Genomic DNA, 27,938 nt, shown 5'->3' on the forward strand with positions numbered 1-27,938 from the left:
AATTAACCCGCTGTGACCTGGACATAAAATAATTCTAGTTCCATTGATGAACAGACCTAGATTCTACAGCACAGACCTATATAGATTAATTATATCTATAGGTGTGTATTATTATAGTAACCTAGATTCTAGACATCTACACACATGTACTACACTTCTATAGGACTTGCATCTAGACCTGTAGTGTTACGTGTATACTCAACATATTTAGACTCTAGGTCTGTGTCGAAGACTCGACATAGTCAGAGAAGTTCACTCAAGTGAGATCTAGATCTATATATTGTAGACACATACTCAGTATGTGTCAGTATGATAGATTTGATATTGATAGTAATTAGTATCATACTGACACATATCACTGTATCACTTATGATCTTATCACATAGTTCACATAGAGTAAATAGAGCATACTGTCACTGTGTGTGACATAATTTTTTTAAATAATATAATCATAATCATGATAATGATAATCGTAATGATAATCATGACACGATAGTGACGATAGTCGATAATAATCATAAATAATGAATAATGTCTTATAATCTAAATCTAACGATTGATCCGTGTGTCAGTCATAGAGTTGAGTAGACTAGACTCGAGTTTAGAATCGCTAGAGATACTTGAACTTGATAGTCTTACTAGATTAGATAGATCTAGCTAGATTCTAGATCTAGTCCTAGTCAACCACTTGAACGCTATGTCATATATCCCTATGTTAATATATAGGCCTATAATAATTCTAAGACCTAAATTAAATCTAGATTTTATAGTTATATAGATTATGCTATAGTTACATTATAGTGTGACTATAGTGACTATCTATAGAGTATAGGGAGTATAGTAGATCTATTAGTAGTATATATATTAAATATATATATATATATATATATATATATATATCTTATCTTATATGATACAGACACTACTTCAAAAAAGAAGATGATTACGTCCTACGTGTCATGCATTTAGTCATGCATATTAACCAATGACTTAAATATATATATTTAAAATATTAAAATTGTTTTAGGTAATTTGTTTTATTATAATATATAATCAATAATCCATTATCTAGATAAATATTTTAATATTAATATAGACTTGAGTAAATTCGGTAATCCTGTAGATTTAGAATCTATTGTTATATATTATGTTATAAAATAAAGTCACTAGACTCTGGTCAGTCTGGTATAGATCTATTAAATCTATATGATTATATGTCAAGGGCTCTAGATCAAGTATTTAGAATTAGACTATTACTATTAGTATTAATTAATAATACTATATTAAATATAGATCTAGCTATTGAGTTAGTACATCTAGCTATTCTAGTACTAGCAGTACACACCGACCTCACCCGCTGATTTGTTCCCTGTCTGTATAACTATATATATGGTTTATATGACTCCTTCTGTCTCAAAAGACAATGGATGCGCCCAGATGAGTCACTGGTTTTGAATTTGTCTTGAGACAGGGCAGATCAAGCCAATTCTCGAGCGGCAGATTTTTCCAGTTTGTGCTGGTATATGCATCTGTTTTAGGGCTATGTGATAGGGCAGCGTCCTTTTTCTTTCTCTTGAATAAGGCAGCTTTATTTCTTTGCTCTCGGCGAGGTTAGTACCTGCGTGCACATTTGTCTCCATGCTGTCCGGTCTCTGGCTTGCAAACATCTTAGGTTAGCCTTGGGAGGACCTTGGGTCTGACTCCTTCTGCAAGCTCAGCTTATAGGATGTCTTTAGGCATCCTTCCACCTGGCTTGTGGGCGACATGTCCAAGCCAGCATAGTCTTCTCTGTGTCAGAAGAGCATAGATACTGTGTGTATTGCTATATTTTTTATTATTTAATTTTATTAATGGCTTCTCTTAATAAATTTTGTATCCTAACGCTGCTATTAAAATTAGGTATATAGATCTAGATCTATGTTAATGTTTTGTTTACTCATCATTTTACGTTTTTCAACTTTAGAAATGCATTTTTGTGCCATCTGCAGCATTCATTCTAGTAAAATAAAGAAAAAGTGCAGTTTCCATATCCATATCAAATTTAAGCCGGAAAAATTTTGTATGTCAAAGTAAAAAAAACCTCTATTTTGAGTGTAAGAAATATATAGTATATATATACTATAGTATATATATACTAAATAAATAAATATACAGTAACACAGAATAAAATTTCAAAAAACTGTCACGCAATCCCCATATTGATGAAACTATCAAAAATTGAAACAATGCATTAGGGTTTATTAAAAGAAATTTCTATAAATAAAATAAGAACATAAAAGTAAAATGTTTTTAAACTTGGTTAGTCCAATTATAGATTATGCATCCTCTGTTTTGAACCAATCAACTCAAGAAAACATTAAGAAACTGGAACAGACACAAAATAGAGCAGTGAGATTCATAACAAATGAATATTATTGACATTTGATTAGAGTAACACCTTTAGTAAAATCTCTAAATTTAGAAACCCTTCAGGATAGAATACTCGAAAGTAAAGTAACAATTATACATAAAACACTGAATCATAATCTTCAAATGCAAAAACAAAATCTAATAGAATACTCAGAAAGACACAAAGATAAAAGCATATTCCTCGATCCATATGCTAGGATAAATCTATACAGAATCTTCTTCTTCCCTAGTGCTATTAGAGCATGGAATAAGTTGCTTGAGCCAGCCAGGAAAACCAGTGACTTGTCAGAATTTAAGTCATTGGTTAACATGCATGACTAAATGCATGCCGCGTAGGATGTAATTATCTTCTTTTTTGAAGTAACGTCTGTATTTTATAAGATAAGAGAAAGAGAAATCAAGTAAAATCACTCTGCTGCAATGTGAGGGAGAAAGGTAGACCCTGGCCATGTCCAAAAGGTGTGACACAACATCTGCTGTTCATGGCAGTTAAACTGAAATAAACAAGGGAGAGTATTGAGGATCACATAGGAGGTCAACTGACAGACCATTATAGATTCATTAGATAATGTCCCGTTTCTCAGGTCTTAAAGATAAACATTGTTATCTTGAGAGAGCTGACACATAATGAAGTAATCTACTTGTATATAAATTGCAATAAAATATTTGAACTGTAGATTATTATTATAGCTTTTATATAGCGCTACTTTCATGCTTATAGCATGCTCAGAGCGCTTTGGTCCAATCTCATTTATAGACCAGTGGGGGGGGGGTATCGAGGAATTGGTTTTCCGTGCTGCCTTTAGGCGCTCAGTAAACACAACTCTGCTCGAGTCGGGTGTCGAACCTCGAGCCCCCTTCTAGGTAGCCAAGCCAAGTCCAAACGCACTTGGCCTCTCGACCACGCTTCCCATTCTCTTCCAACTCACCAGTTTGTTTCATATGAATGAGCTCAAACAAGTTTGGGTTAAGTGAACCAGCAGAAGACTAGACTTTAATCACTTCATGCCACTATTCATACTTAGATCTTTTTTTTTTTTTGCTAATTCAGTGGAGGGAGGCCAAGTGCTCATAATCATAAGCTTTAGAAATGGAGGATAACTGCCCCTGCAGGGGACAAAGATGTAAAAACAAATAATGAAATAAATAAATATTTGTTCAATCCTACAATTCTACCTTTGAGGATACAGAACCAAATGTATTTTTTTTTACTTATTTTAACATTTAAACGACAAATGTGTCCAATTTTTTTCTCTCTTTCTTTATATGTATGGATGGCTGGTTGTGCATTATGCACACTGGACTGTCATTCGGACTTATCAGTGGTTCCGGATTCATACCCTGCCTGTTGCCATCCCCCCTTCGGGAGGTTTGGACTAGGAAGTAAATTATCTTCAACTCTGAAGGAACATCCGAAACATTTAAAACAAATATATCTGAATAAAAACATGTTTTTTAAAGTTGTTTACATTAAAATGCCATTACAAAGTAAAAAAAGGGAAACAAAAAAGACATTTTCACCGTCCTTTACATTTGTTTTGCTGATTGATCTAAGTTGCATTATCATTATGATCTTTTTGTCATTTTTGTAGCTAAAATGTCTCCCCAAGACAAATCATTTGAGAGACTACCAAAAGATGTTATACCATCATTGTATCATGTCACACTTCAACCAGACTTGACAGCATTCACTTTTAAAGGTTGGGAGAAAGTCACTCTTGAAGTAAGTTCTGAATCTCCTTTAGATCAGCAGACATGATTGAAAACGGCTTGTATGTTACAATTGGGCATGTGTGGTATGTGTCAAAGTCACCAGAGAAATATGAACAGGATTTTTTGTTCAGCATTTCTACACAGAATAGTAAATAAAGTAGGGAATTAGTACCAGAGGGAGGCGCGTTGACTGAGTGATGAAGTAGTTTGCTTCTGAACCAGTGGTTCAGGTTCGAATCCAGTGAAGACTGGGATTTTTAATTTTGGGATATTTAGGTGCTTCTGAGTCCAGCCAGCTCTAATGGGTACCTGACAGTAGTTGGGGAAAAGTAAAGGCGGTTGGTTGTTGTGCTGGCCACATGACACCCTCGTTAACTGTGGGCCTCAGAAACAGATGACCTTTGCATCATCTGCCCTATAGACCACAAGGTCTGAAAGAGAAACTTTTTTTTTTACTTTACTGGTACTATAAGCTTTTGATTTCTGAGATTGAGATGCATGAAGAAGAGATTGGCAGCAGTGGACAGGAGAACCCATAGATTGAACTGCACTTCAGGTGGTGGAAACCAACCCAAGATCTGATGGCCCCATCATTATCCATTGTAAATAACCACCATGTTCTTCGTAAATTTGTCATCATGTGATAAGATTATTTTTTAGCCCAAACAAATAAAAATTAAAGTTGACTAGTTATCTTGTGTGCAGTCATACAAATGTTTGCTCTAATTATGTATTATTATTATTATTATTATTTTAACAATATAGACTAGATTAAAACACAAAAAAACATTTTTAAAACGTTTATAACACTGTCTTAACTTAGAAGGTCAACAATGGTCCAGGTCTATTCTGAGAATTCTCTGTTTTGCAGGTCAAACAAACTACAAGGAGAATCACTATGAATGCCTTTGATCTCAGCGTGACCAAAGCTTATCTTGTCGGTGAGATCAGCATTTGTTTTCTATTTCATTCAGTCTTTTAATTCTTTAGTTTGAATGAATCTCATTATATGGCAATACACTTCACTGTGTTTCAAATGAACATTTACTGCTCATAAAATCAATGTGTTTAATTACAAAATCTGTGTTTTTTTGTTATCATTGAACTCTGTTGTCTTTCCTTCTTCTTGCACTTAAGAACTTATCTTCTGCTAGAGATACTAAAAACAAGACTAGGATTTTAGGACGAAAAGTGAAATGTAATCAGAATACTTCTGAAGGCGTTTGAGAGAGGCAGTTTTTATGGACGTAGAGATTTAGCTTGATGACATTCGACAGTTCCCTTCATTATTATTAAACGTCTTGTTCGACATTTACTATCAGTGTAGAATAACTTAAATTGTTGGCTTTTCGTCTGTATAATTGGATTTCGTTATTTGTGTGTTACCTCCATTTGATTTATCTGTATAATACACATTGCGGAAGTGCCTAGCAAATCCTATACTTAGCGTGAGGCTTGATTTTTAAAGAGAACTTAAGTCATTGTGCTGGCTACACAATCCGCTCCTAGCCTAGACTATTGACTTTTTACCTATGTTGATGGTGAGAAGAAGTTAGCGATTGGTTGATGGCCATGCAGGGTGCATGAGGCAAGATAAGTGCCATTGTTACAACTGTCTTGCGTAGGCAGACGACTCCAGAATGCCAGAGTAAAAAGACATGTATTTGTAGTGAGTTGGATTTTGTTCAAAATACCATTTATTATTATTTATTATTACTAAAGTCTACTATTTATTTCCTCTTATCTCAACTGCCTGGTCGTGCGGTTTGTGCCCTGGGTTAGGAACATGTAAAAGATTTTACAAACAAAAAAAAAAACAAGAAGTTTAAATATAAACAGACTCAAGAAATCCTTTGTTCCCCTGGAAATCATATTTTGTTAAGTGTAATGCACAAATTATAAGACAAATTTTCTCTGGGATAATAAAGATATATTATTATTATTATTATACATTCAGTTAATACTTTTAAAAATCTTCCATACTAGTTGACGGCAAACTGAAAGCTCCTTCAGAAATAATCGAAAATGAAGAGGATGAATTGTTAGAGTTGTCCTTCCCTGAAGACATTTCTGTAAGTATGTGAAGGTTTGTTTAGAGGCTATGAATAATTGAAAAGTTAAAGGGTGAATAAAAGTTATGAACAAAAAAGGGAAAGTTTAAAATGATGAATGGATGTAAGTTGAAACTAATGAATAAACTATTTGCTGATTTTATAGCTGTGGTGTACTTGTTATTATCATTTTTATAATGCCTATTGCAATAATGGGAATTTGCCTGTAAACTCATTAAGCTCCCAGGTCACACCCAAGAATGATCTTAATAACAAAGCTGACATGTTTCTTCGGTTCTTGCCTGGGTATTCTAAATAGAATTACTAATGAATATGTTTCTACATCACAATAGTAATGAGTTACTGAGATCATATGATGAAGTGGAGTGTGTTTGACCTGAATGTTTTGATAGTTGAGAAAGACAATGACACTAAATGACAACATGCTACACCACTTTTAAGAAGAACATTAAGGCCTATCTGTTTAAAACTTTTTTAGATTAATTGTCATTTTAGCTGCCGTGTTTGTTTTTGAAATGTTATTACAGCGCCTTGAGCCTACATTGTGTTTGTTAAGTGCGTTTTATAAATAAAATTATTATTATTATTAAAATGTAAATAAAAATGCATATTGTTATTTGTTACTTTGATAGGATAAATTTTTGTCAAATACACACATGCAGTGTATCAGATACCTTCTTTCAGAGACACGTATATATGTTGGATAAAATACTTTCTTCATATACTCACAGTGGCATGACAACTTAGTGGTAAAGCGCTTGGTGTCTGAACTGAGAGGGCTTAGGTTTTTCTTCTTCTTCTTCTAGCCAGCTTTATTGCTGTGAGCTCTTTTGCAGACTGTGCCAAGGAAAAAAAAAGTGTGCTGTTTTCTGAGGGCTTAGGTTCAAATCCTGGGATTTTTAGTTTGGGGATTTTTAGGATGCCTGAGTCCACCCAACTCTAATTGGTACCTGACTAACGTTAGGGAAGCTAACCATCGACCATTGAAACAGAAAAGCTTGACATCTTCTGCCACCATAGATCACAAGGTCTGAAAGGTTTACTTGTACATATATACACACAAGTAAGGTACAATATGACTATACACTTGAAATAAAACAACTTTCATATTTTACAGCTTACAAGTTTAATATTCAACAGTTGAGCTGAAATTCACGTGAAGAGGTTTAAGCATTTTATGGAATCAAAAAACAAACTCTTTTCCAAGGGAGATGATAGAGACAGCTTTTTTTTAGAAAGGTTTAAATTGTTTAGAAATGTTGTGCGCATTTTGCAATTAGAAAATTTTTTTTTTAAGCCAGGCCAGTTTGAACTAAATTTAGAATTCAGCGGCCACCTCAATGATCAGCTCAGAGGATTCTACAGAAACAAATACTTGTCTGAAAATGGAGAAGTGTTGTATGCAGCAGGCACACACTTTGAGGTCAGTGTCAACTTTTTTTTTTTTTTTGGTCTATTTGTAGAGAGAAAAAAAAGAATACAACAAAGATATGATTTTTTTTTTCCTTAATTAGTTTATTACTCTGTAAATGTGATCTCTAAGCTTCAAGAAATCTCTATAGTTCAAGTAATCTATATACTTCAAGTAATCTCTATACTTCAAGTAATTCTATTCTTCAAGTAATCTCTAGAGTTCAAGTAATCTCAATAACATTAGTATGTCTAAAGCAAATTGTTTAGTTTAGGGATTTTCTTAGGGCAAAGTATTTTGTGAAATATCCTTTAAGAAAGTTTTTTTTTTTACTAGAATCTTATCACAGAAATATTGCGTTATAGCACTCTTAAAACAAAGTTTTACTAAGTCTTAGAAAATTTTCTAATAGGTTAAGAAGAAATGAAACAAAAGTCTTATATAACCTATATTTATGTATCTGTTTGCAGGCCACCGGAGCCAGGCGAGCCTACCCTTGTTGGGATGAGCCTGCCATAAAAGCTAGGTTTATATTTACCTTGATTGTACCTAAAGACAAAGTGGTTTTATCCAACATGGTTGGTATATATATATATTATTTCTATATTCTAATGAAATCATTTTTAGTAACCAAATGTGTGATAGGTTTAAAAAGACAAGACTCATAAACCAGGTTGAAAAAGTCTAACATAGCCTGTGAACCTAGAAGTGGATATTAACCCTTCCAGACTAGTCTCCAATACTTAAATTCTGGAAGTACATATGTTTCTTTATCTTACTGTTCATCTAGCTCTGGATATATGAAGTTCAAGCTTGTTCTTATCAATGAAGCTGTCCTAGGCAGTCACTTGAGCTGGAATTATTTTTTTTTTATGAAATTCTCATTCCTAAGTGTCTTAAGTTACTAAGACACAAACACTCTTTTGTTCCCCTGGCAATAAAATCATTAAATAAGAACAATCTGATATAAACTTTGTCATATGTAAATTATGAGTGAGTCTGGTGTGAATGTACACTTTGGTTTCTTATAGTTATAATGTTTTTTGTTTGGTGTAATGCACAAATTGTAAGACAAATTTCCGTAAGGACAATAAAGATTATTATTATTATTATTATTATTATTATTAAAATTCTGATTCACTTTTGGACAGTGTAAAGCCTTTTCCTAACATAATTGGTTCATTATTGCACATTTTTTTGTGTTATTCTTATACCAACGACACAAAGTCAATTTGTACTGGCGACCCATGAGATTGAATCACAATTGGTTGGTTATTTTTTTAGATTCTAAAGCATTTTTGTTTTTCATGTAACAGGAAAATACAAAAAAAACAACAAAAAAAACAACAGGTACAAAGGCATAGTGGCCATCTTGGGAATTTTTGCAAAATTGGTAGAGGGTTTGGAAGAGTGAACGTTTTTCCTTGTTTCTTTGAAGTAACAGAAAAATAATTATGTTTTTTTTTTTTTTGCTTCTTAGCCAGCTGAGAGAGAAGAAATATCCCAAGAGAGCTCGGATTTGAAAGTTGTAACATTTCAGCCTACGCCAATCATGTCAACATATCTCACTGCTTTTGTCGTGGGGGATTATGACTTTGTGGAAGCTCAGACCTCCAATGGCATCCCTGTCAGAGTGTTTACTCCTCCTGGCTACAAGGAGCATGGTCTCTTTGCGTTGGAGGTGGCGACCAAATCTTTATCCTACTACGAGCAGTACTTTGATATTCCTTATGGGCTCCCAAAACTTGATCTGATTACTTTATCAGAATTCCCTATAGGTATGTAGCAATGTTCCTTTTTTTTTTCCCCCTTGAATTGCTTTTATATAGTGCATCTTTCATGACTAACCGCTGGCGGATGACCCATTTTGTCTGCACTAGATGTGAAAAAAAATGCAGGTCAGAATTGGGTTTAATGTAGTCATGTGAAACACTGCATTCATCCTTATCTTCGCATCTGAATACATTGCCATGTCATGCTTAAAGCATGCTCAGTGCTTTATGTATGGTCCAATCTTTTTGAGGACTTGTGGGTTGTGGGAGAGGGGTTACCTGTGAGAAAATCCTCTTGATTTCTGTACTGCCTTGGCAATCTTAACTCCACCTTAGGCAGACCCTACTTCCACTACAGCCCAACATAACCAACACCCTGTACGGCAGTGCTGAACAACTGAAGAAAACAGCACACTTTTTTCCCTTGGCACAGTCTGCAAAAGAGCTCACAGCTCAGCAGCAATAAAGCTGGCTAGAAGAAGAACTCAGTTTGACCCACATTGCTTCTCCGCCTCACCGTGGCACTCGGATGGAAACAGTCATTAGAGGAGATGATTGGGCCAATAGGGAAAGCAAAATAGACACCACCCCACCCCCAAACATCCTTGGATACAAGCCATAGTTTTATTCAGACATGCAGATGGAGGCAAAGCTTCCATAGGCCTAGAGTTCATGTTTTTAGACTAAACTCTAAGGACAATTACAAAGAAGTGCTCAGCTTGAGTTGGAATCTTAAGAAAAAAAAAATTTAAAAATTCAACATAGACATATTGCCTGATACAACGAATTGATATGCATCTTTTTATTGTACTTAACAAAGTTTGCTTTCAAAGTAGTGTGGATTCCTTTGTTGCCTCCCTTTTATAATATACTTTAAGTGATAAGTTATTAATATGCACATGATATATTATCATTTTATTATCACAGAAAATGGTGAAAATATTTATATTCTTATATTAAAATGAAATCTCTAATTTTGTTTTTAAAAACTAAATTTGTACAAAAAGGTAGTGTTACCTCTATCCCAGCATGCCTCTGTTCCAACATGCCTCTTTTCCAACATGCCTCTGTTCAAACATGCAGAGCTGAAAAGAAGAAAATTATGTGTAGCTAGAATCTTTAAAAAATAGTTGAAAAATGTTATAAATGTTAATAATCATGATTAAGTTAGTACTTTAAGCTTCATGACAATATTAATACTAATTGCCTTCTATTTGTGTTATAGACTGCAGTAGTTATGAATTTTATTTCTTTTTTCCTTATAGGTGCTATGGAGAACTGGGGTTTGGTCATATTCCGAGAGACTGCACTTCTCTTGGATCCTGCCAACCCATCAGCGTTCAGGAAGCAAATTGTGGCCATCATTGTTACTCATGAATTGTCTCACAATTGGTTTGGAAATCTGGTCACCATGGTGAGTAGTCTCGTTGCCTTGTCTATACTTGGTCACCATGAGTTTAATCCTTGACTACAGCAGTGTCTCTAAGAAGCAATGTTAAATTTAGTTGTTTGTTGCTGTTTCTAGCAACTTTGTAATTAATAGTTGCATTGTAAATTTAGATCAATTCCTCACATATTTTTAACCCTCTAAATCATAAAGCCAGTATAAGTTTTCTTTAATCTTCAGTAACATTTCATGTAAATAATTGAAAGTTACCAAATTTTGATACAAAATCTCTATAGCAGAAAAAATATGTAAAAAATTAATGTATTTAAAAAAATCATGTTAGGACCTTAAAGCGTCACATTGTAATTTTAAATTGAACTAAAAAAAAATATGTTAATTTCTTGTTATCTCTTGCTTCTTGTAGGAATGGTGGACTGACTTATGGCTAAAAGAAGGCTTTGCTACTTGGATATCGTACCAGTGCACAGATGCACTGTACCCAGAATTTAACATCTGGAAGCAGTTCATCAAAACTGACCAAACGCGGGCATTGGAACTGGATGCTCTGACCAACAGTCACCCTATTGAAGTAATTAGTCACAATCATATCATAAAAGTGTGGGGGGGGGGGGGGATAGAGAAATTTTCTACTAACTTTTACTTTCATCTTGGTAACTTGATCCTGATTTCAGAATGATAAATATTATACGGTTTCTGAAGCTAAAAAAATAGTGTCAAAAATAGCTCAAATATTCCACTAATCTCTTATATGCTTATTACTGTTTCATTATTTAGCACCATTCTGCCCTGTAACCCTTTATCAGTGTCTTTGGTCAACCCATTCCTTTAGAACTTCCTGACGGCCATCTAAGTTCCCAGCTGACCTCAAATAATGTCTGCCATCCTCTATTCCACTAATCTCTTATATGCTTATTACTGTTTCATTATTTAGCACCTTTCTGCCCTGTAACCCTTTATCAGTGGTCAACCCATTCCTTCTGAACTTCCTGCCAGCCATCTTAGTTCCCAGCTGACCTCAAATAGTGTCTGCCATCCTCTATTCCACTAATCTCTTATATGCTTATTACTGTTTCATTATTTAGCACCCTTCTGCCCTGTAACCCTTTATCAGTGTCTTTGGTCAACCCATTCCTTCTGAACTTCCTGCCAGCCATCTTAGTTCCCAGCTGACCTCAGTCTGCTAGTATACCATAGGTGATAATACTTTAATGCAGAGTGTTTGACTGTATATTGTTTTTTTTGTTTGTCTCATTACAAGTACGCACTGGTTTGAATAAATTTGTTTAAAAATTGAATTTCTGCTTCAGGTTCCAGTTCAACATCCTGGTGAGATTGATGAAATCTTCGATGAGATATCTTACTTCAAAGGAGCTTGTTTGATTAGAATGTTAAAGAGTTACTTAGGAGATGAGGTATACACTAGGGATACACAAAAGGATAATTTTTTAACAAATATATGTGTGTGTGATAAGATTATGAAAAACTTTCTCAGTAGCCACTATTGTAAATTAAAGCCTTTATTACAACAGCCAAATTTTGATTCACAGTGCTCCCGCTGCGGGGAAGAAGAGGAAACCGTGCCTCATATTCTGTTTGACTGCCCCAGACTTGCTGATCTCTGTCTCGACAGGTCTGGGAAACCCAAAACTCTCGACCTGTATGGGGACATTTATGCACTACACAAGACAGCAGGGTTTCTGTCCAGGGCTTTTGCAAGAGAGGATTTGAGCCTCTCAAGCCCTCACTCTAATGGAGTTTGATGATGATGATGATTACAACAGCTAGCCTCTCAAGCCCTCACTCTAATGGAGTTTGATGACACTATTGCATGGCTGCCTGGTCCTGCTGTGTGCGCATGGGCTGTTGTTCAGTCCTTGGTTTATACCCTACTCGCTGCCATCCCCCATTATCCTGTGAATTAGTTCTCTCGCTCTTGGCGAGTGTGTCAGCCTACTAATTTCCTTCTAGTTGTATATGAGCTGGTATCCATTGAATATATATGAGCTGGTATCCATTGAATAATAGTTTTTTTGCTGTTGTTGTTGAGCTTTGAAAGTGTCACATTCAATGGATGCGGTCGGGGTGAGGTTTTTAATATAAGAGGAATCAGAGTTTTGCAAGCTTTGGAGGGTTGTTTTCGCATTGGTTAAAAAGACTTTCTGACTGTGTTGGGAACTTGGATGATTTGCTAGCATGGTAGCAGCTAGTACTAGTGCTTCCCTTTCTGTTCTGTGACTGTCATAGAGCTCTCCAGTTGCAATGGATTTTTCTAGTTTTCCTCCATCTGGCCATTCGATGAGTATTCCAGCTCCTCCATTTGTGGTGGCTTTATGGGATGAGCCATCTGTGTAAACTCTGATCCACTGATTGCTAGGATAATTGGTTTGTAGAAAACAGTTCACTATTTCCTTGAGCTCTGTTGGTCTGTAGATCAACCGCCTTTACTTTTCCCCAATGTCTGGTACCCATTAGAGCTGGGTGGACTCAGAGGTGCCTAAAGATCCTGAAATTTAAAATTCCAGTCTTTACCAGGATTCGAACCCAGGACACCCTGTTTGGAAGCCAAGCGCTTTACCGCTCAGCCACCCCATGTGTTCAAAATAAAAAGACGTAAGCCAGATTTATAGTTTGAAAAATTTAAAAGGTCAAACCAGAGTTTTCAATGCCATTAAGGTAAGAAAAGATATGCATAAACTGTTAAAACTCTTGAACAATCAGAGTGGTTTTCAAAATACCCATTCATTGTCCACTCTGATTCAAGAATCTATGAAGAGTTTGCAAGCTAAAAGGAGAGATTATTTTTTAAAAATGTATAACCTCAGACCCAAGAAGATTAAAAAAAATATATAAATTATATCCATATTGTACTGAATTTTTTCCTCAGGCATTTCGAAAAGGGATGAAGTTGTATCTAAAGCGCCATCAGTTTAGTAACACCACCAATAAGGACATGTGGGCAGCTATGTCAGAGGCCAGTGGGTCAAATATTGAGGCCATGATGAACACTTGGAGCAAGCAGAAAGGTTTTCCTTTAATTAAGGTCAGTTTTATTAAGGTCAGTTGCAGAATCAGGACAAAATAAGCAAGATATAAAAAAAATCCTTTTTTTTTTAAAAAACAAACAAGGCTTATCCAAAGGGAAAGAACACTGCCCTTAAAACTCTATCTACCAGTAATGTACAAGCTATTTCCCTTATTCGATATCCACAAAAATAATTAATTACCACTAATTAATTGACAAATTGAGTATTTTTGTTTATTGATCCCTGTTTTGTTAGGTACAATCAATAATTGTTTAAAGTATCAACTTGATCGGAGAGAAGAATGTGTGAAGGAGAGAGAGCGTTAACAGTTATTTAAGGGGACTAAACCCAATAAATTTAGCCATATCTTTGAATACTGAATTATTAGTTTCCCTTAATGCTATGAACCAAAATAACAAATCACCAGAAATTAATAGTCTCATTGGTTACTTTTTTTTTACACTGATTCATGTCTTGTCTACGTCAATGAATAATTGAAGTTTCAGCTTGATTCAAGAATGGTTTTGGAAGAAATAACGTGTACACTCTTTTTACCAGACAGACAGAGTGAATTAATATAAGCTTTGTAAAATATATGTAAGTGTCGTAATAATAATGTTTCATATCTCTCTTGTGGTCCATCTATACATCTTTGTCCTGTCTATTCCATCTGTCTTGTTACTTTCTTTTGTTTTTAAATTTCATTTATTTGTTTTTAATATGCTTAACAGGTTTCTGAATTAATTGACATCACATCTAATAAAAGACAAGTTTGTCTCACACAGCAGAAATTTGTAGCCCAGTCTTTAACTTCAGGTGATTATTTCCCCTGATTCATGAAAATCTTATTCCATTCATAGTCCTCTCATTTAATAACTATGTGATTAATGAACATGGGCAGTTAACTATAGCTAAAAAAAAACGATTTATAAAATTGTATATATTTACATTTAAATTTTTTTTTTTATTGATTGGTATAATCTGTGGCGGGATACTTGTAAATTTATTTTTCTTTAAATAATTTACAACTTCAGAAATATACTTGAAAATATCTATTTATTTTATTTTTTTTTAAATATATCCTCCACCAAGACCTTCCATTTTTATGACCTGCATTCTGCTTTTTAGTTGCTTAAAATATATCACAATATCTGTTCAATGATTACTAATTAAACTACACACTAAAGTTTAGGTGAAGAATAAAAAAAAGACAGTTTAATATATCTGTGTCACATTCAATGGATGCGGTCGGGGTGACTGAATGGTAAAGCACATGGCTTTTAAACTCGGGTTTGAATCTTAGTTAAAAACTGGGCTTTTGAATTTTTGATTTTTTAGGGTTCTCCTTATTCCACCACTAGTGGGTACCTGCAGAGCCTACCTTAGGCCACTGCAACCAATGAGGTCACAGTGGCCCCTGCACTTTCGAAGGCCTCGCTCTAATTCTAGGTGTAAATTATTAAATTAAAACATTGTAATTTGTATATAATGCAGGGTTTCCGCAGCCTCCTGATTTTCCAGGACCTCCTGGAAATCTCCTAAAATTTCAAAATATTCGAAAAAGTCCTGGAAATATGAAATTCTTAAAATTATTAAAATATCTTGAAAGCTTAAAAAAATCTCCTGAAAAATAGGCAAAATTATCATTTTGGAGTGCGATTTAAAAAAAACAACAGTATTGTCAGCTTTCATTTGATAAAAAGTGTACTGCAAAGATGAATATATTTTCTAATACAAAATATTAATTTTAGACGTTAAGCTTCTCCCTACCAAGACTAGGTCCCCGCAATAGTTAGGGCTGGCCCTTTCTACCTGACATTCATTGGGGAAAGTAAAGGTGTTGTGCCATGATATTCTTGTTAACTGTTGGCCATAGAGACAGATGATCTCTGCATCATCTGCACTAATAATCACAAGGTCTGAAAGAGGAACATTTATACTCAAATGGGTCACATGAATAGAAATACACAACAGGTGTATATATGACACATGCTTGGTTTTAAATGACAAACAGAAATACTGATATATTATATAGATGAAATTTTTTTTTTTGATAACATGATTTCCCAGAGACCAAGGGCTCTAATCCCATCACTGAGCAGTGGTTAGTTCCCTTCTCTATCACATCAAGCAGCAGTCCAAGTGTTCCTGTAGTGAGCGGCCTGTTACAAGGTGGCAGTGTTACTTTGGAGCTTCCAAACTGCAAGCCAGAAGACTGGATCCATGTAAGAAGTCGAAAATAATTTACTCAATTCTTATCTCATCTTATATAATACAGACGTTACTTCATAAAAGAAGATGATTACGTCCTATGCGCCATGCATTTAGTCATGCATATTAACCAATGACTTAAATTCTGCCAAGTCACTGGTTTTCCTGGCTAGCTCAGGCAACCCATTTCATGCTCTAATAGCACTAGGGAAGAAGGAGTATTTGTACAAATTTGTCCTAGCATATGGGACGAGGAATGTGCCTTTATCTTTGTGTCTTTCTAATTAGTTGACTTGTTATTGTACACAATCATACCATGTGAATAGAGGCAGCTTACTGGATGGAAGTGAAATTCTAGATTTAAAAAAAATATATTTCTTTCATTCTAATAATTTGAACAGCTTTGCTCTCCTTTAATTGTCTTTCTCTTTAAATTTTCTCCTGTTCTTTGATTGTCTTTCTGTACAGATTTTCTCTTGTTCTTTGTTTGTCTTTCTGTATAGATATCCTCTTGTTCTTTGATGTCTTTGTTTCTTTGGCCAACAGTTAACAAGCAGGGTGTCATGTGGCCAATGACCAACCGCCTTTACTTTCCCTAACTAAAGTCAGGTACCCATTAGAGTTGGGTGGACTCAGAGGTGCCATAAAAATCTAGAAACTCAAAATCCCAGCCTTCATCCAGATTCAAACCCAAGACACCTGGTTCATAAGCCAAGCACTTAATCAACCAATCACTATTCTAGTGTCAAATTGCTATATTATGGTGGATATTAATGTGTTGTCAATTTTTTGTTTCAGGCCAACCCTGGTCAGTACATGTTTTATCATGTCCTGTATCAGCCTGACTCTTTGCAAAGACTCTCACTTGGTGTGAAGCAGAATAGTCTCTCCCCTGAAGACAAGTTGGGATTACTTATAGATAGTTTTGCTCTGGTGGGTATTCATTGGCAGAAAGGTTAACTTGATCTGTCTGTATTGTCTTGTATTTTGTACAGCTCTGATACAAAGAAATGCAAGTTTTGTCTCATTACTGATAATATAGAATCAATACATGTTATAAGTTTAAGTTAACTTCAATATTAGTTACCTACATACACCCTGTCACCCCTATATGAGTATGGACCACCAACAATAGATCTCCATAGACCCCTATCTGGGCCATTCTTTCCATCTTGTGAAACAAAATTAAAGTTTCAATTTCTGTTGCTAGGACCCCCTTTCTTCTGTTACCTCCTGAGTTCTACTTCAATGCATGTCTTGTTATGCTAGTTAGTGTCCAATCCAGCCCCATCTTCTCTTTCTGATTTGCTTCTTTGCAGGTTACTGCCCAATGGACAAAAAGGATTCTATGTAGGCAGCTGTTAATGAACGTTTGCACATTTCTAATGTCAGTTTTAGTTGTTCTCCAGGTCATAACATTTGAGTTAAAGAGACCAATCTTTGTTTCCATTGAAATTTCTCTCGATTTTCTTAAGTTGTATGAAGGCGACCCTTGCTTTTCCAATTCTTGCTTTGACATCAGCGTCTGTTCCGCCCGTTTCATCTATGATGCGGACTTCAACATAAAAAATAATAATTCTGTCACATGAGTGATAGAGAAAGAATGAACATGTTACTTTTTTTATTTCTATTACTTTTGCTTTCTCTTAAAATCTAACTTGTAGAACTCATGAAATAGCTCTGCATTAACAACATGTTTTTCTCAATTTTTTTTTAAAATTGATTTTGAATAGCAAATTCATGCTTCAAGCATGCTCAATGCTACTTCAGTTTGACTTAACTTTAGGCTAAAATGATAGAAAGAACTGTAGTTGAAGCAGGTTTGGACTGGATTAGCTGGGCGACTAAAAGAATCATGTTTAGATTTCCAGAATATGTGCAATAAATTGTAATAAATTCAAGCACTTTATTTGTGTACCTTAGAAAATGGTGCTGCACAGTGGAGACATGCGATTTGTGCTTTTAGTAATGCACCAATTGCAAGACAAATTTCATTATGGATAATAAAGATTATTATTATTAAAAGGAAGGAAAACTCTGAATGCAAACCTCTGCTGCTTTGCAGCTATACCCAATCATAAGAAAGGCTTTGGGAGTCAACCCTAAGGAAAAATCAGGAGCTGGCGACCGTAAGGCAGTTTGCAGCACCCAGTGCTACACCCTGACAGAACCTGCGACGTCGCTGACCCCAAACTGTATTGGCACTTGCCGTTCCTTTGGATACATCAGCTGTGTGGAGGAGGGGGGGGGAACTGATGTGTGGGTGACATCGTTCTGACCACAGCTAATGCCCAGGCATTCATCTCATTTCCATGAGATGATCCATAGTCGCTTTGTGACTGAAGGAGGCTGTATATTATTATTATTATGGAAATTAATTAATTTTCATTCTCTGTCACTGCTAGAGTCAAGCTTTGTTAAAGGGAAACAAAATCCATCGTAGTCCCTGTAAGTGTCCACTGACTAATGTTCTTCTTATTATTAATATTAATTTAATATTATTAAATGTTTGGGAATTTTAACCTATTTTCAACTTATAATTTAACTTTTAAAATGCAATAGATTAAAGCAAGAAATCTTAAATGACATATTTTTGTATTTGCAAATTTGTGTAAATTTGTGTAAAATGTATTTTTGTACTCTTGTTCCCAGTGTCAATCTAACTATGTGAATGTCGTGGATGTATTGAGATTATGTGAATGTTTCCTTGATGAAACAGACTTTTCAGTTTGTGGTAAGCTGGTCAGTGGACTTGGCGCCCTACGGCCTTTTGTTCAGCACCTCACTCAGGGTAATGACCAGCAGTTTGATGTTTTTCTATGCAAGTCTTTGCAGAAGATGAAGAGCTCACTAGGATGGGAGGCAGCTAAAGATGAAAGTGAGTAGTCGTTAGATGGCTCATTTACATTGGTGGTCTAGAAAGTCTTGAAGGGAATAATTTTTTCTCCAGTAAAACTTAAAATCTTCAACATAATCTTATTTTATATTGCATGGCTGCCTGGTTGTAGATGGCAGCCTGGTTATGGATGGCAGCCTGGTTGTGGAGGGCCGTCTGGTTGTGGATGACCGCCTGTTTGAGGATGGCCGCCTGGTTGTGGATGGTTGCCTGGTTGTGGATGGCTGCCTGGTTGTGGATGACCGCCTGTTTGAGGATGGCCGCCTGGTTGTGGATGGTTGCCTGGTTGTGGATGGCTGCCTGGTTGTGCAGTGTGCGGACTGGACTGTTGTTTGGTTGTCTTGATGGTACCAGGTTCATGTCCTGCTCGCTGCCATCCCATCATCTTGCGGGAGGTTTGGGCTAGCCAGCCAGAAAAACCAGTGATTTGGCGGAATTTAAATCATTGGTTAACATGCATGACGCGTAGGGCGTAATCATCTTCACTTTTTTTAAGTAACGTCTGTATCTTATAAGATAAGATACTATTCAATTTATTATGATTGATATGATACTCAACAGTAAGCATAACATCCTCTGCACACAATGATACTTATGCCATGGAACAAAAATCTGAAAATCTTCAAGCACAAGCATTGAGATACTAATCTCCATGACCATCAATTTGCTTGAAGATCAAGATTAATACCCACTTGACGTGTTGGCATCCTAAATTTGAGAATAAAAAATAGCCATATTTTACCAGGTCTCAATCTTGAGGCCCTTAGACCAAGATTCCCACAGGTACCCACAGTTCATTCATGGATGAACATTTCAACTTCCATTAAAAAATATAACTGGTGTCACATTTCAAGTTGCAATTATTCATAAAGTACTAAACCATAATCTTGAAATACAAAAATAAAACTTAATAAGATTCTCAGAAAGACACAAAGATGCCCTACACCGCAATCTCACATGCTACAACAAATTAGTACTAATGCTCCTTCTTCCCTACTGCTATTAGAGCATGCCAGGAAAACAAAGGACTTGGCTAATTCAAGTCATTTATTAACATGTACGACTACATTGACCTAGGAATGCACATAGGATGTAATCATCTTTTTTTAAGTAATGTCTATATTTCATAAGATAATGTTTTTAAAAAAATAATGTAATGATCTGGTAAAATGTCTAGTTATTTTTTTTTTAAATAATGTAATGATCTGGTAAAATGTCTAGTTATTTTTTTTTAAATAATGTAATGATCTGGTAAAATGTCTAGTTATTTCTTTTTTAAATAATGTAATGATCTGGTAAAATGTCTAGTTATTTTTTTTTTAAATAATGTAATGATCTGGTAAAATGTCTAGTTATTTTTTTTTAAATAATGTAATGATCTGGTAAAATGTCTAGTTATTTTTTTTTAAATAATGTAATGATCTGGTAAAATGTCTAGTTATTTCTTTTTTAAATAATGTAATGATCTGGTAAAATGTCTAGTTATTTCTTTTTTAAATAATGTAATGATCTGGTAAAATGTCTAGTTATTTTTTTTTTAAATAATGTAATGATCTGGTAAAATGTCTAGTTATTTTTTTTTAAATAATGTAATGATCTGGTAAAATGTCTAGTTATTTTTTTTTTAAATAATGTAATGATCTGGTAAAATGTCTAGTTATTTTTTTTTTAAATAATGTAATGATCTGGTAAAATGTCTAGTTATTTTTTTTTTAAATAATGTAATGATCTGGTAAAATGTCTAGTTATTTTTTTTTTTAAATAATGTAATGATCTGGTAAAATGTCTAGTTATTTTTTTTTTAAATAATGTAATGATCTGGTAAAATGTCTAGTTATTTTTTTTTTAAATAATGTAATGATCTGGTAAAATGTCTAGTTATTTTTTTTTTAAATAATGTAATGATCTGGTAAAATGTCTAGTTATTTTTTTTTTAAATAATGTAATGATCTGGTAAAATGTCTAGTTATTTTTTTTTTAAATAATGTAATGATCTGGTAAAATGTCTAGTTATTTTTTTTAAACCAATGTTAACTTAATATGCATTTTTTTCGATCGCTATTTTATTAAGGTCATGCTACCAAGTTGATCAGAGAACAGATCCTGACAGTGCTAGGTTCATCTGGTGATCCGAATGTTGTTCAAGAAGCTTCTAGAAGATTCAGTGACTACTGTAGCAAGCAAGCAACATTATCTGCTGATATAAAAACTCCAGTATGATTATTTTTTATTTCCATAGTTGTCTCCCCACTTGTATTATAAACTAAATCAAGTCATGTATCAGGAGTAACCCAAAAGCTTTTAATATAAATAGCTGATTTCCATACTGGTCTTTAAAGCACTTACATGGAGTGCCTCCAATATGCAGTCCTTCTTTGGGGCTCACTTTATCATGCTATCTTCCCCTATACATCACATATACCCAACAAGTGCAGTTGTCAAATGATAAACAGTTGCATCTCTCAGCAGTAGCTTTTTTCAAAACATCATTGTATGGTCTAGCATTGTTCTGGTATCTTAAGATGCTTTCTATAAATATTGATTTTGATGAAGGAAGGATCTTGAATTTAGGTTGCCTCTGAGTCCACCCAAAATGAATGGGTGCCAAACTTCAGTAAGGGAAAATAGATGTGGTTGCTTGTTGTGCCTGTTGACTTCATTACTTTTGCTCTCAGTGAGGTTCATACCTGCATGCACAGTCTGCCTCTATGTTTACCGATCTTGGGCTAATTCCTCCCACATAATTTCGTTGATATAGTGATATACAACATTAAAAGAATGCCAATTTGTATACTCTTTAGCCCAAGCAAATCAAATTAGGGAATTTCTTGTATGACATTTATTTTACAGATTATTGTTCAGCAAAAAGTGTTTATCTGTCTGTGGCTGACAGCTAGTCTAGGATTAATAACACAAACTTAACTCAATAATTATGGTAGTAGTTTAAGGGACAGCTGTGAAAACTCTCAATTTAATTACAACGAATGGGTTGTCCCTTACAGGTATTTGTCACAGTATTATCCAATGGCGACAAGGAAGTGTACGACGAACTTCTAGAGGTAATACACTGCATTAATAAAGGCACTGTCTTTTTTTATTAAATAAATTTTTTTTATTATACTTCATGTTAAAAACCCTGGGGAGTGCGGTGGCTGAGTGGTTAAGCGTTCGGCTTCCAAACCTGGGGCCCTGGGTTCGAATCTCGGTGAAGACTGGGATTTTTGAATTTTGGGATTTTTAGAGCACCCCTGAGTCCACCCAACTCTAATGGGTACCTGACTTTAGTTGGGGAAAGTAAAGGCAGTTGGTCATTGTGCTGGCCACATAACACCCTGCTTGTTAACTGTTGGCCATTGAAACAAATGACCTTAACATCATCTGCCCCATAGATTGCAAGGTCTGAAAGGGAAACTTTACTTTTTTTTTACTTTACTATATTAAAAACCCACTGTCTACCATGTATTTTTGTAATTTGCCGTTTACTATTTAGGTGTAAGTTAGATAGAAGTATATGTCATTTTCCAATAAATAGATTTCCCCAGGAATCAGCCAATAAAATAGAATAATTCTAGTCATAGAGTTGTAGATAACTCATGTAGCCTGTTGGCTGAACTGTAAATTCTGGGCTTAACGTTTGGGGCTAGGTCTCTGGTGGAGAGCTGAATTTTATTTTTAATTTGTATAGAGGGCTACTCACTGTGGCTAGTCATTGTTATGGCCAAAGTTCTGGTTAGAATTAATTAGTAAATTGATGCTTTAATTGTTTATGCAGATAGGGTTTTAGTTATGAAGGATACAGGAATGCCTCGTGATGTTGAATTGTTTCTTTCGCACAGATTTATGATAACGAAGACATGCTGGAAGAGAAAAACAGAATCTCCAGAATTCTGGGATTGACACCCAATGAATCTTTGATTCAACAAACTCTCAACTTTGCTCTGTCTGTAAGTTTGTATGTTTTCAATAGCATGCATGTTACTTGATTGAATTGAAGCCACTCTTACACCTAGCTTTGGAATTGGTTTTCCTTTTGGTCTTAAATTGGTTTTCCCTGGCCTCTTAAAGAGTCCTCCAGATGTCTCTTTCAGAAGCCACATGTTGCCAGGTCAAGGCAAGCTGGCACCTGAGTTGGTCTTTCAAGAGTTTTGGGCGGTGGGGTTACCTCTTAAGATCACAGCTAGGACTGCGAGCCATGTGAAATAATGTTCTCCTTAATTTTTTGAAATTAAAGACAAGTTGAATCTATTATATTAAATGCATTCATGGCAATAAATCTACAATTTTAAATTTCTTTTCATATTAAAAAAAAACATTAATCACTAACAGTATGCAAAAAAAAAAAAATAGCTCTGCAGCAAAAATGCTGAAATTACATGTTAAACTTAAGATAGTTTCATGTTTTCTATAAATACTATAAACTTGATAAATCATTCTTGGTAAAGTACTTAGCTGCCAAGCTGTGGATCTTAATTGTAAATCCCAGTAAATGCTTGAATTTTTACATTTAAGATTTTATAGCATCTTTAGTCCATCCGACTTTGTATAGATATTGTCATGCCTTGGGATGCATGGATATTTCTTAATACACTAACGCAGACAACTTCTGAATGAAAGTAGTCTTTTTATTTTCAGTCCATGCCACTCTACAGTGGCGTAGCTAGGAATTTGCTGACATTTGGGGCATGGAAGAGCTTGACCTCTTTGGGGGGCACCTGCATTTTGCTTTGCAAATATTTAATGTAAAAACAATTTTTAACACTCATTCGGAGGGGGCCCGGGGGGATTTTCAAATTCACCCCTCTCCTCCCCCCACCCTAGCTACACCACTACCACTAAAGTTTATAGTTTACATAATGAAGCATGTCCAAAATTACAAGATGATAAATTATCTCATACACTGTGTGTTCAAGTAATTGAAAATGTATCAAGCTATAATCTAAACATGGACAGTTGGTGTTCCATAATATGTATTTCTATTCATTCTATTTCATAACTTGACAGGACAAAGTCAGGAATCAGGACACTGTAGCCACACTGGCGGGGGCAACATGGACACTTCAGGGCAGACAACTTGTCTGGAAATTTGTGCAAGAAAACTGGCAGGAGTTATACAGGCGCTACAGTACAAGTACAATGATGAGCCGATTGATAAAAGTAAGTTTTAAACGCCTTGCTCTCATAGCTTCGTCATTGGTTCAAGTAGCTTTTAGTCTAGACACTCACTGCTTCACCTATTAGGAGTATTAACTTTCGTCTAATAGGCTTGGTCTTGGGACTTGCTTTATTTTAGTTTATAATTTATGCTCTCATAGCTTCGTCATTGGTTCAAGTAGCTTTTAGTCTAGACACTCACTGCTTCACCTATTAGGAGTATTAACTTTCGTCTAATAGGCTTGGTCTTGAGACTTGCTTTATCTTTGTTTATAATCTATTTATAAGTTATGTCCTACGGGTAGCCATGTGTATTTTAATTAGAGACTTTAACTTTGATAAGTCATTGGCTTTCCTCGTTGATTCAGGAAATCCCTATTGTACTTGGGAAGAAGGAGCATTGAAAATTATGCTTTTGTCCAGACTTTGATTACCATAAATATTTTTTCCAGTTTTTCAAATTTTAAAACATTTGAATGAGTGATTGGCCTAGTTATCCCATGCAGATGTGAAGATGATGTTTCAGGTCTTCAGATAACTTCCTTAACTTTCAGCAAAGATATCTGCGAGGAAAACGTTTAAAACTCTTTTTTAAGTTATTTGTCCAATGAACTGAATTTTCCCTAAAATTCTATGCCCCACTTTGCAAAGAAATGATGAGATAAAAGCCAAGGCATTAGCTTTGGTCAGAACCATGTCCCCCACACAGCAGTTTCCCCCTCTTCATGAAGCTAATGTGTCCCAGGGAAAGGCAGGTACCAGATACAGTGTGGTATTAATGGTGAAACAGATTTGGTCAGGTCGATGTTTGATGTTTTTGGGGTTTTTGGCACATCAGCACAATTTAGGCCATGTTGTGCCCATAATACCTCAAGGGCTACTTCCCCTTTATATCTAAAGTTCTAAGTTATTAGACGGGAGGTCCATTCAAAACTCTGATAGTAAAAAATTTATATAATTTAATAAAGGTCCACCAGCCCATTTTTCTTCAGGGTCAAAGCCCGAAGCCTTTTTCATGTTTTTCTTTTCCTACTCAATATTATACTTCAGATAAGTAATTTTAATTTAATGTATTCATGGTTGTTTTTTTTTCACCCATCTCAAGGTCATCACTGATGGCGTCTGCTGTGCAGAAACAGCTAAGCAAATGGAGGTGAGAATGGAAAAAAGATGTTTGATTTTATCATTTACTGTTAAAATCTCTTCTACACAGTTGTGTTGCTTACAAGAGCTAAAAAAATAATTAAGGACTAATGTTAATCAATGTTCAAGTTTTTTTTTGTTTTTATCAACTCACTCTGTCTGTCTGTCTGTTAAAAAGTTTGTACAAGTAATTTCTCCCACACCCAATCTCGGATCAAGCTGAAATTTTGCACAATTATTTCTTTTTATCTCACAACACAAGAATCAATAAAAGAAATTAAGCTATTGGTTAATTAACAATTGGTAATTATTTTGTTTGGTATCTTGAACAAAGGAAAGAAACTGTACTTGACAGATGTGGTTCAAACTAATTGATACAAATACACATAATATAAGCTTGTGATTTCAAAAAATATTTTTATGTTTTTCTTTTTTTTTTTTTTTTAAATTTTCTCTAGAATTTCTTCAAAGCTCACCAAGTGAAGAATGCTCAGAGAGCCATCCAGCAGGGGCTTGAACAAATAGCCACCAATGTAGCTTTCATCCATCGTCAAGGAGCTGCTTTGATGAGCTTCCTCAACGACCAATAAGTCTTTTTGCCCACACAACTCTATTACATTTTAGATTATTTTGTTCAAACTAGTTATAGACTGGGGGGCTCGCAAGGCATTCATAAACATATTGCTCCTAGTGGACGTCGAAATATCTATCACCCATGTGGTGTAAAGATAGAATAACAAATTTAATTTATATTGGGGATTTTCATATGTGGCAGCAAGCAAGAGTCTTGGTGTATCTGGTGTACAAAGTAAAGGAAGTGTTAAAATGTTTTAAAAAGTTTCATGTAAAATACCCAGCACCACAGACATATAGTATACCTAGACTGGAGATGGAGATCAGGATGGCTGCCTGGTCGTGCGGTTTGCATGCTGGACTGTCGTTCAGATTTATCGATGGTCCCGGGTTCAAACCCTGCCCGCTCCCATCCCCCCGTCGTCCTGCGGGAGGTTTGGACTAGGAAGTAATTATCTTCAACTCTGAAGGAACATCCGAAACATGTAAAACATTTTACAAACATCTCTAACACTACACGAAAATGTTGTGAAAAACTTCAAAAAAGCGGAAACTAGGCGTTGTTTTGTAAAGTAGTTGTAAGAACAACATTTTTACTTTCAGCCCTAACCTATGTAACATAACATGTAATTGTTTAGATCTAGATCTAGTAATTGAACATCGAAAATAAGAGCACTCTCGTCTCATATCAATTATTTTGCAATTTTTAGATAAATAATCTAGAAATATCTTGGTAATTATTCTATTTAAACGTACATAAGATGATTAAAATCAACAGACTTGAATTATTTCAATCTAGACTTCAATTATTTCAATCTAGACTTGAATTATTTCAATCTAGGATTTTTGAAACATTATCTCAATGAAAACTAGCCGGAAATGGATTTTATTTAATAGATTTGCATAAATGTTTAGTTCAGTGATTAATAGCCCATTCTATTTAAAATCCTACAAAATGATTTTGCATTATTTCTAAAATTTGAAAAGTTAAGATCATTACTAAGACAGAAAAGATCGATTTTCCTAGGTTTGGGGTGACTTCCCTTACAGCTCAAAAAAAGAATTACATACATAACAATCTAAATATATATAGGTCATTATCAGACAAGAATTTGTTTTAGTTGTCCAGTCTAGGTATGATATATTTATATAGGTCTGTGCTAGAGTCTGCAAAATTAACATTCTTTTAAAATCTGTTTTTTTTTTTAGTTTGTTGGAAATTTTGAAGTTGGATTTAGCGTCCTTGACTTTGTTTAGTTTATCGTGAAACTCTCCAATAGTGACATTCAGTGAGCTGATTTATTTCAGCACCGATATGTGATAGTTTTCTACAAACCAAACATGTTCATCGTTTATACTTTCCTCTTGTACAGTCTAGATTTCCTATCAGTAGGAAAGATGGTTAAATCTACTTTCAAACATGTATATCAGATTGAGTGATTTTGTGAATCAAATGAATTGATTGATTTTGTGAATCAAATGAATTGATTGATTTTGTGAATCAAATGAATTGATTGATTTTGTGAATCAAATGAATTGATTGATTTTATGAATCAAATGAATTGATTGATTTTGTGAATCAAATGAATTGATTGATTTGTGAATCAAATGAATTGATAGATTTTTTTAATCAATGGAGTCGATTTTGTATGTGAATCATATTGATTGGTTTGATTGGTTTGAGAGTCATATTTGTATACATCTTTTTTTATTGTAGATGGAACATTTTCAGTATCTATTAGCTAAGAAAGAGATGTGTCCAACTGTCAGGAGAACTTTAAATTTTGGTATTTTCAAGATTTATAGTTCAAATGCTTGTCCATCTTTTGATTCTGATAATATTCACAACCAGCCATTTAGCTTTATGTCTAAACAATTATACAGAGTTTTTTTTTGTCTGATTTATGCTCCTCTATTGGACACTGCTGTACTTCGACATTTATTTAAACTTTAAACTGTGCCTTGGTTAGAAGAGTTACTGGTGAACATTTGCTATTACTTACAAAAGTTGCCTATTAATAATTCTAGGGAATGTGCTATTGAATGTGTTACTTATTTAAGTTATTTTAAAGTTATCACAATAATGTATGTCATACAGTGGTTCATTTATTTTCTTTTGGTTTACATCATATTTAATATACAGTCTTTTTTTAATC

The 27,938-nt window shown here is 34.6% G+C and overlaps 1 protein-coding gene across 1 annotated transcript; it reads left to right on the top strand.

Annotated features, from left to right (window-relative positions):
- Window positions 1-147: 147 nt before the first annotated feature.
- Window positions 148-27,938, top strand: LOC106055534 (puromycin-sensitive aminopeptidase-like). The gene is made up of 21 exons (XM_056014498.1): window positions 148-260; window positions 4,002-4,132; window positions 4,994-5,063; window positions 6,109-6,194; window positions 7,492-7,617; window positions 8,076-8,183; window positions 9,086-9,383; window positions 10,643-10,791; window positions 11,189-11,353; window positions 12,093-12,197; window positions 13,670-13,825; window positions 14,540-14,624; window positions 15,879-16,033; window positions 16,818-16,952; window positions 18,672-18,897; window positions 20,987-21,129; window positions 21,918-21,974; window positions 22,752-22,859; window positions 23,917-24,069; window positions 25,172-25,219; window positions 25,668-27,938. The coding sequence occupies exons 2-21, from the start codon at window positions 4,007-4,009 to the stop codon at window positions 25,797-25,799; spliced, it is 2,631 nt and encodes an 876-aa protein (XP_055870473.1). The 5' UTR covers window positions 148-260; window positions 4,002-4,006; the 3' UTR covers window positions 25,800-27,938.

Source organism: Biomphalaria glabrata, chromosome 16 (assembly GCF_947242115.1).
Source record: "Biomphalaria glabrata chromosome 16, xgBioGlab47.1, whole genome shotgun sequence".
NCBI classification, from domain to species: domain Eukaryota; kingdom Metazoa; phylum Mollusca; class Gastropoda; family Planorbidae; genus Biomphalaria; species Biomphalaria glabrata.